Source organism: Triticum urartu, chromosome 4A (assembly GCF_056163025.1).
Source record: "Triticum urartu cultivar PI428250 chromosome 4A, HENAU_Tu73, whole genome shotgun sequence".
In the NCBI taxonomy this organism is placed as follows: Eukaryota; Viridiplantae; Streptophyta; class Magnoliopsida; order Poales; family Poaceae; genus Triticum; species Triticum urartu.
Genome location: NC_141876.1, coordinates 308,007,420 through 308,019,381, shown reverse-complemented (window position 1 = coordinate 308,019,381; position 11,962 = coordinate 308,007,420). Strand labels below are relative to the sequence as shown.

The 11,962-nt window shown below is 48.3% G+C and overlaps 1 protein-coding gene across 12 annotated transcripts; it reads right to left on the bottom strand.

Moving 5' to 3' along the window:
- Positions 1 to 94: 94 nt before the first annotated feature.
- LOC125551408 (uncharacterized) lies at positions 95 to 11,628 on the bottom strand. Of its 12 annotated transcripts, XM_087518299.1 has the most exons (7): positions 11,392 to 11,622; positions 10,572 to 11,315; positions 10,306 to 10,466; positions 10,050 to 10,156; positions 9,741 to 9,897; positions 7,725 to 7,885; positions 95 to 7,584 (listed from the first exon to the last, which is right to left on the bottom strand). In XM_087518299.1, exon 7 carries the CDS (start codon positions 1,430 to 1,432, stop codon positions 95 to 97), a length of 1,338 nt encoding a protein of 445 aa, XP_087374425.1. In that variant the 5' UTR covers positions 1,433 to 7,584; positions 7,725 to 7,885; positions 9,741 to 9,897; positions 10,050 to 10,156; positions 10,306 to 10,466; positions 10,572 to 11,315; positions 11,392 to 11,622. The 12 variants fall into 12 exon arrangements, with proteins under 12 accessions (XP_087374425.1, XP_087374427.1, XP_087374424.1 ...); XM_087518301.1 differs by lacking the exon at positions 10,306 to 10,466 and having other exon boundaries at positions 11,392 to 11,625; XM_087518298.1 differs by adding an exon at positions 9,281 to 9,396 and having other exon boundaries at positions 10,050 to 11,315; positions 11,392 to 11,624.
- Positions 11,629 to 11,962: the final 334 nt, after the last annotated feature.

Genomic DNA, 11,962 nt, shown 5'->3' with positions numbered 1-11,962 from the left:
CAGAAGCAAGAACAAGGCAGGACGAGAATACTAACGGGTCCACCGCGGTGTAGTCTCTCCGCTTCCTAAGCTTGAAGCCTGAGAGCCTCGCAGCCTAAGGCGCAGGCGTGCGGCCTCCAGGTGCTGAAGAGGGGGCATCAGATAGGCCGGAAGCAGCTCCAGCCAGCGTCAGAACGGGGGCGTCGTTTTGGGAGATCAGCGCCGACCTTCCCCTCATCGGAACCTCGGCCGGTGACCTCCTCCGAGGATTGACCTTGGACCCCGTGGAGCCCCCTGCCGCATGCAGCTCCCGACTTTCCAGGAGGACATCATCCTCATCATCGTCATCAGGCAAGGTGCGGAGGATGTCGGCCTTGTGCAAAGGGGAGGTCTCCCCCACCCCTTCGCGGGTCGCCTCCGAGTCGTGCTCCTCCTCCTCCTCTTCTTCCTCCTCGCGAGACTCATGGGAAGACACGTCCACCGGAGTCGTCGTCACCGGGACGTTCGAGGGCGCGGGCAGCACGAGCCCACGGCCGTCGAAGACGGGCAGAGCGACGACAACCTTCACCCCATCCGGACGGCAGTACAAGGGAACGAAGGAGTCCGGCGGGTACCCTTGGTCGTCCCCAACCAAGGAGCGGAGCGCCGAGCGCAGCTCCTCATTAGAAAGGGCCTCCGGGCACAGGCGGAGGTCGCCCCCTTTGTCTCGAAGCTTCCACAAGGGGCGCGGGCGCGACTGGAGGGGAGCCACGCGCTGCTTCATGAATTCTTTGACGATCATGGCCCCCAGCAACTTCGCCGCCCTTGAATCACAAGGCCTCAAGTCAGCGGTCATCCTCTCCAACACCTGCGCCGCCCGAGAGTCGGTGAGCTTCGCGTGAAGCCACCCCTCGTGGGACACAGGCATCTCCGTCGGCAGCACCAGCCGAGGGTGGGCGCGCTTGGCGTCCATCAAGACCCACTTGCCCCTGAAGCCCTCGGCCTTGTTCCCGGCCTTCGAGATGGCGTTGGTCTTGTTGGCCGCGGCGAAGCCAACGCACCCAGAGCAGTGGCCCTCTTTGATCCGGAGGAAGAAGAATAGGCCCAGCAGCGCCATGGACGGCATCACCCCAACATACGCCTCGCTGTAGAAGGCGAAGATCGACAGGAGGAGGATGGAGTTGGGATGAAGATGGAGAGTGTGGATCTTGTAATGGCTAAGGACGGAGTAGAAGAAGTCGGAGAAGGGGAGAATCAGCCCGGCGACGATGCTGCTCATGAAGAAGGGGTAGAAGGTGCTGCCTGAGGCCTCCAGCTCGTCGGAGCCAGCCCGAAGCACAATCTTCCTCTTCTTATCACCCTCCGCTGTCATCAGGAGCATGGCGGCAAGGTTCTTCTCCGAAGCGCTCGGCGCATCGAGCACCGGCTCGTACCAAGACGACAAGGGAGTGGCCCGAGCTTTCTTGGGCACCATAGGCGGCAGGCTTGAAGGAGGATCCGGGCGGATCTAGAGTCTCCGGAAGCAAGGAGCGAGAAAGGGGATCTGGAGCAAGACGAAGGAAGGCAATGAAGGGAAATATAGCCCGCGCCAATCTTTTGTCAGTCAGGCAGTTGCCAAGGAAGCGTGGCGAAGCGGAGATGCCCACGTCCCATCAATCGCCAAGCGTCAACCGAGGCCGCAGGCTATTGGGGCTCACGGCGCTCCGCACTTGCCCCTTGGCTTCGCCTCGAAGCCAAGTCCGAGCGCGCCTTGGGCCTGGGGGCTACTGTCGGCATCCTGGGAACGGGGGTCCCCAAACTTGCCTGCATGCGGCCCACGGCGTGGCTCTGCCAGCAGCCCTATACGGCCCATCTTCCCCAGCAAACACTCAAGACCCTCGCGAGGGGCGAAGCCTCTTGAGGCGGACGACACAAGACCTCCTCGGGGGCGACCTCACCAGGCTGGCTCGCGAGGGGCGGAGAGATCAAGGCAAGGGGCACCTCGTGAGGTTCCTGTGACGCAAGCCATGACGATCAAGGCTAGGCAGGCACCAGGCGAGCGCCAGCGCGCGCAGAGTCCTCGTTTCCTCTTTGGTGCTAGAGGGACAGGCGCAGGAGAGGAGTCTCGAGGCATCAGGCAAAGGTTTCCGTATCAGTGCAACGAGACCAAGACCAGCAGGATGGCAGGACAGAGGTCATCGTGGAGCCCAGGATGGCGTAATCACCAGAGCCTTTGGCAGGCGAAGACCACCTTTAGTCAGGATAACTTGTACTAGTTATCTCCCTTCAAATCTGGCCATTGTGGTGTCCCTTCCCGCCAGAATTTGGGAAGAGGACTAGGGCCTCTATAAATAGGGCTAGCCACCATAGTAGGAAAGGACGGATCCGAGGCCAATCAGATCACCCTCAGCCACACAAAACTCACCAAGCACAAGAGCACCTCTCCTCAGGAGGTTGTTCATCCCTTGTAACTGTTCATCCTCAGCCCAAGAGGCAATCCACCACACCATATTGGAGTAGGGTATTACACCACTTCAGTGGCCCGAACCAGTATAAATCATGTGTCCCTTTGTTCTGCAAGTTCGACGTGCTTAGCTCTGAGATCGTGCTGAGAGCGTGAGCTAGGTGGTGGGAGAGATCTTCGTGCGCACCCCAGTGTTTGAACCTCAAGGGTTTTGCCGGAACCCAAAATCCGACAGCTACCAAATTTGAGGTTTGTATCCCTTCCCATTATGAGAATTCTTCTTGAAGTTGGTAGAATGTGACGGCTTGTTCTTTGCATCAAACTTGCCTTTCTCCTGAGATTTGTTCTTGTTGTTTTGGGGATGGAAGTTCTTCTCGTGTACCATGTGGGCACTAGAAGCTCCCTCAGCGACCCAAGCACGTGTGTCTTTTGCTCTCGCCTTCTCTTCAAAATGAAGAGTGCTAATGAGATCCGAAATGGAAAACTCATGTCTCTTGTTTTTCACAGAAGTAGCAAAATCGTTCCACGAAAGTGGAAGCTTGGCAATGATGGTCCTAGCAACAAATTTGTGCGGCAACACACACTTGAAGTACTCAAGTTCCTTGGCGAGTGACTGTATCTCATGAGTCTACTGAACAACAAAGCGCTCATCAGTCATCTTGTGGTCACGTAATTGCTCCATGACGTACAACTCGTTGCCAGCGCCCGAGGCCCCAAACGTGGCCTCGAGCATAGCCCACATGTCTTTGTCGTTGTCAAACGACATATATGAATCCATAATGGAATCGTCAAGAACACTCGGCGGGGTGGCTTTGAAGACGGTATCCATGTTCTCAAAAGCTTCCTGCTGTGTAGGATTAAGATCGCCCTCAGGCTTACCCTTAGTGGCGTCATAGCAGTACATGATCTAAAACCAATATACTGCTCTTGTGCACCACCTTTTATATTGTACCCCCATAAAAGTAGGCGATTTCAAAAGCGCAGCAAAACCACTCGGAGTAAATTGCCTATAATCAGGTTTTTGGTTTGGATTGTTGAATATATGAGCAATTTACTATGAGATGTATTCCGAATCAACGGTAAATAGATCATGATGACAATTGTAAAGATCAAAGTAATGATGCGGACTAAACCAGGAGGACAGAATCACATACTGTACAGCGGGAACAGAACCGATGTGGTTGATGTTGTCACTCATGTCGTTGATGAAGAGGTTACCGAGGTCGAGGAAGAAGGCTATCGTTTAGGAAGTCGTCGCTGGCAGCAGTCACAGGAGTGTGCTCCCCAAAAACCTGATCGCCCCTCTCCCGTATAGGATGGCGGGGTTCGGAGGACTGATGCCCCTTCTCGCGGTGCACGCCGAAAGGAGGGATGGAGAAGAATTGTGTGGCGGCGCTAAGATCTGGAATGGTGTGAAACCATATGATATAGCAGCTAGGGTAGAGCCTGTCAGGTCGGTCGTGCGAGTAAGACCAAGTATTACATAATAGTAGGCCTTTGGCCCAAACCCCACGTCCAAGTCAATAATATCCCCACTATCCAAAAAAATCAGAAATTGCTGAGTAATTAAGGCGTCCGTTAATTATTAATTAATGACTTGATAAATTTTCCGACTCACACCATACTTAGAGCATGGTTAATAGTGTAGCCAACATCCGGCTATATGAAGTTGACACATCATCTAGTATTATACGTAGCATGCTTACAATAGTTAGTCCCTTTGGTATAATACTATATCATTAATAATGGCCGCACCTTTTGTCTCACAAATATGTGTAGTCTGAAATGTCGGGCGTGCAGCGGGCGGTGCCCTCGGTCGGCACGCCACTTCAACGGCGGAAGCAGTGAGAGGTCGCGTCGCCCTGACTTGCCATCAATGTGGAGCGGCGGGCTCAGCTCGCGCCGGGCGGGATGGTTTCGATTTTTGATTTAGTTGTTGTGATGGTACCGTCCAATATTCGCGTGTGGTTGTTTCTAGAATAAAAAAAGGAGGCACTCCTACTTATGTTACTCCCACTATGGCTAGCCTTGCGCTTGGCTCTTCGCCTCCTCCGGAAGTCAAACAATAATGGTGGTACTACAGTAGTACTTGTGGCAATCTAACACCAAATGAACAGTTGCACATACACCGCTTGTAAGCAAAAGTTTCTTCTCGTGCTGTGAGCCACCGCGCACGCGTTGGCGAGGGAGAAGACGTAGTAAGCAAGCTTCTCGTCGTTCTGTGAGTTGACGGGACACATCAAAGTTATTTAGCACGTAGTCTCTCAAAAAAGGGCTGGCCATGTCATGGCTACAATCCCATGCTCCGTCGTTGAGTACGTGCACTATTCACGTGCCATCGAGGGCTTCTTTTTTATAGAAAGGGTACATGATTGTTCTAGACCACAAGTGAGATAGCAGCAGTGTACTATTTATGCGAATCCTACTGATATTGGCCGTTGGATCTAGAAGATCAACGGTAATGATTGATATTCTTAGTCCTACTTAAAATTGGTACACTATATATAGAAGATAGAAATAGAAGAATAGAAGAAGAAGAAGAAGATAGTATAGATATTATAACCCGCGTGGAATGCAAGAAACCAACTCCGGCCACAGACGTCCGTTCAGGAGCAGGACGCCGGCCAAGCTCCTCCTTCCACCATTTTGTCCACTCTTTCGGCAGCATCCGATGAGTAGGAAGAGCAGTTTTTCGGCATAAAAGCCATCTGGGTGGCCCGCCGAGCCCGGCAACTCGCATCTCCACCTACCTCGCCTAGCCCGTCGGAGGCAGTTGCCGCACTAAGCCAGCGCATGGTTCCACAGCTGGCCTCTCCAATACAGCTCGAGGAAGAGTGCCGACTTGCTCCACGTCGGTTTGTCGAGGAGCACGGAGGCACGGGCATCGTCGCTGCCCTCGACGCTGCCGCGTCGTACAGCGCCTCCAGTGTCTGCCACTGTGCCATCCGTCGTCGACGCGCGCGTTACCGCGACATGCAGGCAGAGAAAGAAGTCGACGAGGTGATGCGGCTACGTGGATGTGGACGAGGTGACGGGCAGCACGTCCCCGCCTGCCGCCATCATCGAGGAAAAGTAGAACCCAGGAGGCCACCGCCGATTGTATCCCATGAAGGCCACCGTCGAGGCGACGCCGGCGAATACAGCCGGTGTCTTGCTCGATTCTTCTTCTGTCGGATGCTAAAGGAGGACAAAGAGATCGGGCGGCGACCATTTAGAATAGGTATTTTAATTCTATCAGGCTGGTTGTAATGGGAGTATTATAGGTAGTATCATGCATGCCAACTACTCCCTCCGTTCTTAAATATAGGAGTATTATAAGAGCATGGTTAATAGTATAACCAGCTGATGGCTACGTGACACTGCCACGTCATCTATAGCCAACCTTGTAGCCTTCAAGTATAATACTCCCTCCGTCTAGGTGTCATCTTACGAAAACCAAATAATCCCAAAATACTTAGGCGCAGTGCATTAACTTCTACCTCATTTCTTTTTTCTTCACATATCAACCAATAAAAGATATGGGTGTGCATGTTTTTAATGACTTGAGACTAGCAAACACGACATGCAGTGGTTAGTTCATTGCATGCAATGCTATTAATTAGAAAATAAGGCCTCCTTTGGTTTGAAAGAATTTTGTAGGATTTTCATAGGATAGGATTTCTATAGGAAAAATTCCTTCAGAGCTTTTTGGTTTGTAGGAATGAAATCCTATTTCTATGGAGGAATTCTTCCTATCCTCCACATTCCATAGGAAAATAAACATTAACCTAGACTTAATGGAAAAAATCTTATGGTATAAATCAAAGGGCATCTCTTTTTCTATTCCTATGCATAGGATTTGAGATACATGTCATCTCATTTCCTATAACTTTTCTATTCCTATGATTTTTCAATCCTATGAACCAAAAGAGGCCTAAACATTACTAGTAAATGTGCCCGTGTGTTGCTAAGACCATCGATGACGCCTTGAGCTACTGTACTGGGTTGGAAGAATTGTGGTCGGATAGGGAGGAGTGCTCGGAGGACCCAGTGTCTCGCAGGCTTGATAAGATATAGTACCTCTTTAAGGGGCGGAGTTCAAGTGAACCAAACAAAATTTGTTAGTATATTCCTTATCAAATCACAGTAGCTAAGACTAATGAAATAATTGAACCCATTGTTTAGCAGAGCTGAAACCATTGATACGAGCTACTACAAATGCACCAAAACTGTCCGGTATGCAAGCATGTCGAGAGGGAGCTTACCAGAAGCCGATGAGAAGGTTATCTCAGTGTCGAGCATGTAAATAGCAGGAATATGAGACATGCAGCCACCTATCTTACAATTTACAGCTAGCAGAGCAGACTATGATATCCTACAGCTTAGAAAAGGCTCACGTACTATCTTTTTGGAAGAAGTACCTCTTCAAAATTGAGTAGTCGCCTATATACTGAATTATTTTTTATGCTTTCAGAGCCGGTGACTTGCTAAATCTCCCCTATTGTCTAATTTGTAGGCACAATTGCCTATTGGCATGATAAAGACAGTGCGACTTTGCTTCATTTAATAAATGCCTCTACTTCTAGCAAAAGTGCCCGTGCATTGCAACGGGGAAAAATCAGCTCACCCTAGTTGAATGGCTATCTACCCTGTTCAAACATTTCGCGAAGCATCACCGTGTTATCGACATGAAATAAAAAGTGCATGCCAGTGCTTAGAAATGACATGTTCATTGTCATTATAAAAAATGGTTAATTTAAATATATAATTACCTTGCAAGTTGTGAATTAACATGCAGAGTGAATCGGACAAGATAAGAATCAGATGCTTCCAAGTTGAATCCTCGGTGGAAAACATGGCTGAACTCCGATAAAAAAAAGATTAACAATTTTGTAAACATTGACATTGGAAATGATATCTTCAAAAGCAAGTGCATGAGTAACAACATATGTGAGAATTGCTAAATGCCCCAAAAATCGGTTTAAACAAAACTGTCATGCAAGCTATACATCTAAATAAACGGGGACTTAATATACTTATACTAATCTAGGGGATAAAATGAAGTTAAGGTATCCTTTCAGTATTGTTTCCAAGCAAATCCCTTCATAGCTTTACACCAGAAGTCTAAAAAATTGCCACGACCAGAAGACTAATAGTGATAATCTGAACCACCGAGGTAAGCTTACATTCTAGATCACTCAATCCTGTTGAAGGCAAATTAAGGAGTTAATTACATTTTAGATTCAGATACAATAGACAGATACGTAAGATGCATCACTATTATGTGGATAAATAAGTTCAATGAATACATGTTAGAATTGCAAGACGATGATGTTGTTCATACCAAATAGTATCCCATCGCTACTCATGTGTGTATGAGTTATGGATCATATAGGGAGATACAATATCTTGGTAGTTCGTGCAATGCATAAAGGTAAGTTCAGGTATGAATCTTTCTTGGTGATTGTATCCCCATCAAGTCAAGTTGGTCCTTCCTGCAGCTAGCTGCACCAAGCATTGCTCTATTACAGGTACACATATAGTAGAAGGATTTAGATTCTCTACTTTATTGTCTAAACCCAACAAGGAATAATAAAAATAATATTTGACCAAAGCTGTTGCAACTTCTCTAGCAAATTTCGATGAAGATTATCTATTGTTATTGTCTAAAACCAAGAAGGAATAATGAAAATAATATTTGATCAAGGCTGTTGCAACTCCTCTAGCAAATTTCTGCTAAGCTCTGCTAAGCATAACATGCAATCTTACTATATGTATTATCACAGCCAACCACTAATGCACATCTTCAGCCAAATAACTACAGAGGAGTAGAGTGGAATCATACAGTACCTATGACCAGGACAACAATCTTTTTTGCTGGAACTATTTTTTATGGGACCAGCCAAAACTTTTGCTGCGACCTGGCAGGAGCGAGCCATTGTTTTTGCTGGAAATGACGAGTTTTTTGGCCGTAAACATTTTGTTGGAACAAAATATAAATAGCATTAACTAACAGCAAGGCTATTGGATCTTGACACCGAAATAGTCAATTAAATAAGTAGAAGTTGAGAGGAACTACTGCTATTTAAAAACAGAGGCATATTCTGTTGATCAAATCAGTAGGGTTTTTTTAACTGAAAAGGCCTTTCCGTTAAGCAAAAAACCTTAGATAAATCATTATTCATGCACCTTGCCAATTAGCACAAATAGAGATGCAAATTATCCCAGAGAGTTAGAAGACCCAAAAAAATTAACCCGCACATGGTGCACTCACACATAAGAGAAGACCCAAGCAGAGCGATCAAGCCATGCAATTCAAGTTATTAAAATACTAATTAGTTATTGTATCTCGACGGATAGTCTTATCTAAAAACAATTAAACGATATGGAGTAGTTTGCAAGGAGTATATACATACTATTTTTTCAAATGGGATATATACAACTATTCTCAGAGTATATACCTATGATACTGGCAATAACGATCAGTGTATACTCATTGTCACAAAGGAGTGTATGGTGTGTTTTCTTTTCAAATGATAGTATACTATTTTTCGCAAAGGGGTATAGAAGAGAGGGCCTTTCTGTATGGTGTGTTTCAGTATCGATCAACAGTATATGTTTCTTTCTGTCTTGTCGTACATATACTTCACTGCTGAGGAGAAAGTATACACCAAAAAAATTAAGTACTGAACCAAGGGAAACCTGTGAGGAGAAGCATGCATGCATCCGGTGAGAAAAAGTAAAAGTGATAAAAAGTAGTATATACTTGAACAAAAGTAGTATATACTATATTATCTGAAAAAGTAAGAAGAATGAATTTCAAATACTCGTGGCAATTTAAATGATAGACAAAAGTAGTCTTTGATGACAGATGCAAATTGATGACACTGCAGTATGTACCTCAGGTCAGACAAAGTTCCGGCGAACAGTCGAGTACGAGAAGTGTACAGCCACGCGAGGTCGGAAACGTGAGGCGCAACGATAAGCCAAAAAACTTCATATTATCCAACCTTGCACTAGAATCCAAAAGGGTTCAGTGATGTGTGCCTCTCTCTCTGCTCTCTCTGTTCCTCTCATATTTCTCCTTTTTTCTCACCAAAATACAACGCAAGAGAACATATGATATACGTCCATCCGTCGTGAAAATGACAATGCTCGATATACGTCCATCCGTCGTGAAAATGACAATGCTCTATTTCTAATTGACACATTGTTATGAGTCCAAACTAAATAAGGTCTCGTCAATTCTGGGATTAAGAAATTGGAAGCACCTTATATATTTGTTCTATATTGCAAAAACAACACTGCTTCATTTGACAGGACTACAACACTTAGCCGTAGAGAGAAAAGGTTGCCAAACCTGAGGATTAAACCGCAGCCTCCATGGATGAAAGTGGAATTGGACAGTCAGCTTAAGTGCTGGGGTAGCCGGGTGGTACTGTCCCTAGCTCGTTCCCTTAGCTCAAACATACTGGCTTTTGCGTCGTCGATGTCGTGTTGTAACTCAGCACTTGCACCTGCCGGTCAGAAAAATATTCGCTAATATCAAGAACTCAATCCACAAAGACTGGTTGAACCAACAATTGAGTCAGTGGTGAAGTAGATTACCAAAAGAACAAATAAGAGAACATGTATAGCATTTCCGGAGCATGTGTTTAACGCTACAAACCTGGTTTTTTTTAAAGATTGTTCATGGCCTCCCCTGCTAGCCGATAAACATCTAATGAACGGTCAAAATGGGTGTGGATGGCCCTGGGTACATGAGGTGTGTAAGACCTAAAAAACAACAATACAAAGTATATTGTAAATTCTGTCAGAACTTGATTTCACCATAAAAAAACTCACAGCTATGTTCATTTCAGAAGAAAAAAATAAGAACATTCAAATGTCCAGTTAAATTTTGGGAAGATGACAGTTGCTGGCACCGGATCAACCAGCAGGAGGCACGCGAGGACATGGTCGTACTGGTCGCCGAGGCACAGGACGGCGGCCAGGATCTCCTCTTGCACGATACACTCATCTTCCTGTTGCTTCAATAGTTCAGTATGGTGCTGAAGACAACTTCTCTTTCTCCCCATTCTCTAGGCTAATATAATCAATTAGAATGTACAGAACATGAGTAGCATCTGAACAAAGACCTTCACATTAGTGCTGGATGGAACACCAAAGGAACAAAAAAATGGAAAAATACCTCGTGTCTGTTGGGTCAATTGACCGAACAGTTGGCGTGCAGCCGTGCAGATGGCCGCTGGATCTAGAGAAGGCGATGGACGTCGAGGCTGGAAGTTGCAATGGCATGGAGGGCAGATGTTTTATATGTCCCGCAGCACCGGTCAGAGGTTGGGGAGAGGCCGAAAGTCGGAGAAGAGGGTTTTCCATGCCGGAAATCAGAGAGGAGAGCGGGCAGTGCCCGGCATTGGGAAGGAAATAGGAGGTCGAGCTGGTGGAGCGGGGGTTGGGCCTGGTCAGGGAGGAGCGCCTCCAAAGGGCTGCCTTGCCATCACGGCCTCCGCTCCGCGCGGCCGCGCATGGCGGCGGCGGCGCCGTAACCATAGGCGAGGAGAGCTTGTGCTCGTGCCTGAGTGTGTGTGTGTGTGTGTGTGTGTGTGTGTTTCTCTGCTTTGCACTTAAAGTAACGTGGACGCCTCGCTCTCCTCCGGCTCAGCTTGCCACCCTCCTCCCGTCGCTGGCCGGCGAGATCACCAGGTCGGACGGACTCGGCGAGCAGGGTCGGGGCATAGAGCACGGCGGTCGCAGCCAGAGCATCCACGTCCGTGTTGCCGTAAGCCGAGGCCGGATTCGACGCGTTGATTCTGACGCTGCCGTGCCTCCCGCGCGTCCTCCTCCTCCTCCCGGCCGTTGCCCGCGGCGGCGAGGAGAGTGTTGAGCAGCTCGTCGTGGTGAGCGGCGCAGCGGCCGGTGGCCATGGCTGCACCTGTAGAAGAAGGGGAGAGGCAATCCTTGTGTGAGGGAGAGAAACAGAGGGGAAGGAAACGGAGAAGAGGGCCAACCATAAGAAGGGGCGCGAGACGTGGAGGTCCGGCTATGGTCGACGGCGGCGCAGCGGCCGGTGGCGAGGCCGAGCGCGAAGGCAGCGGGGCGGCGAGGGGCTCTGGATCGGGAGCTCCCCTCCCGATCTGGAGCTCGGGGGCGCTGCGCGGGGGGAGGAGAGCCCGTGCGTCAGCCCACGAACGAAACGTTTTTTCACCGCAGACCACTTAAATTAGTACCGCGGGTTAATTACCAAAAACAGTAGGAACTTTTATGAAAAAAGCCACGACGGTGAACCCAACGAAATCAATCTGTGCTTTATTATTACCAGGACTAGGAAAATGGCCCGTGCGTTGCAACGGGAAGACAACCGTGTCTGGGTTGACACCCTTTTTACCCTACCAGTGATCCATCCTAGCCTCGCAATGAAGCCCGACTGTCCACACGACCGTAGAGCATGGCAGTCTCAAGAAGGTCCTCAAGGAATTGGTCAGACCCAATGCGACCCATGGCCTCCTACTACCCATCTGCCCAACAATTCGGCCTATGAGAGAACATGAATGCGCGGTGGTGTGAGGCAGGTGTCCTTGC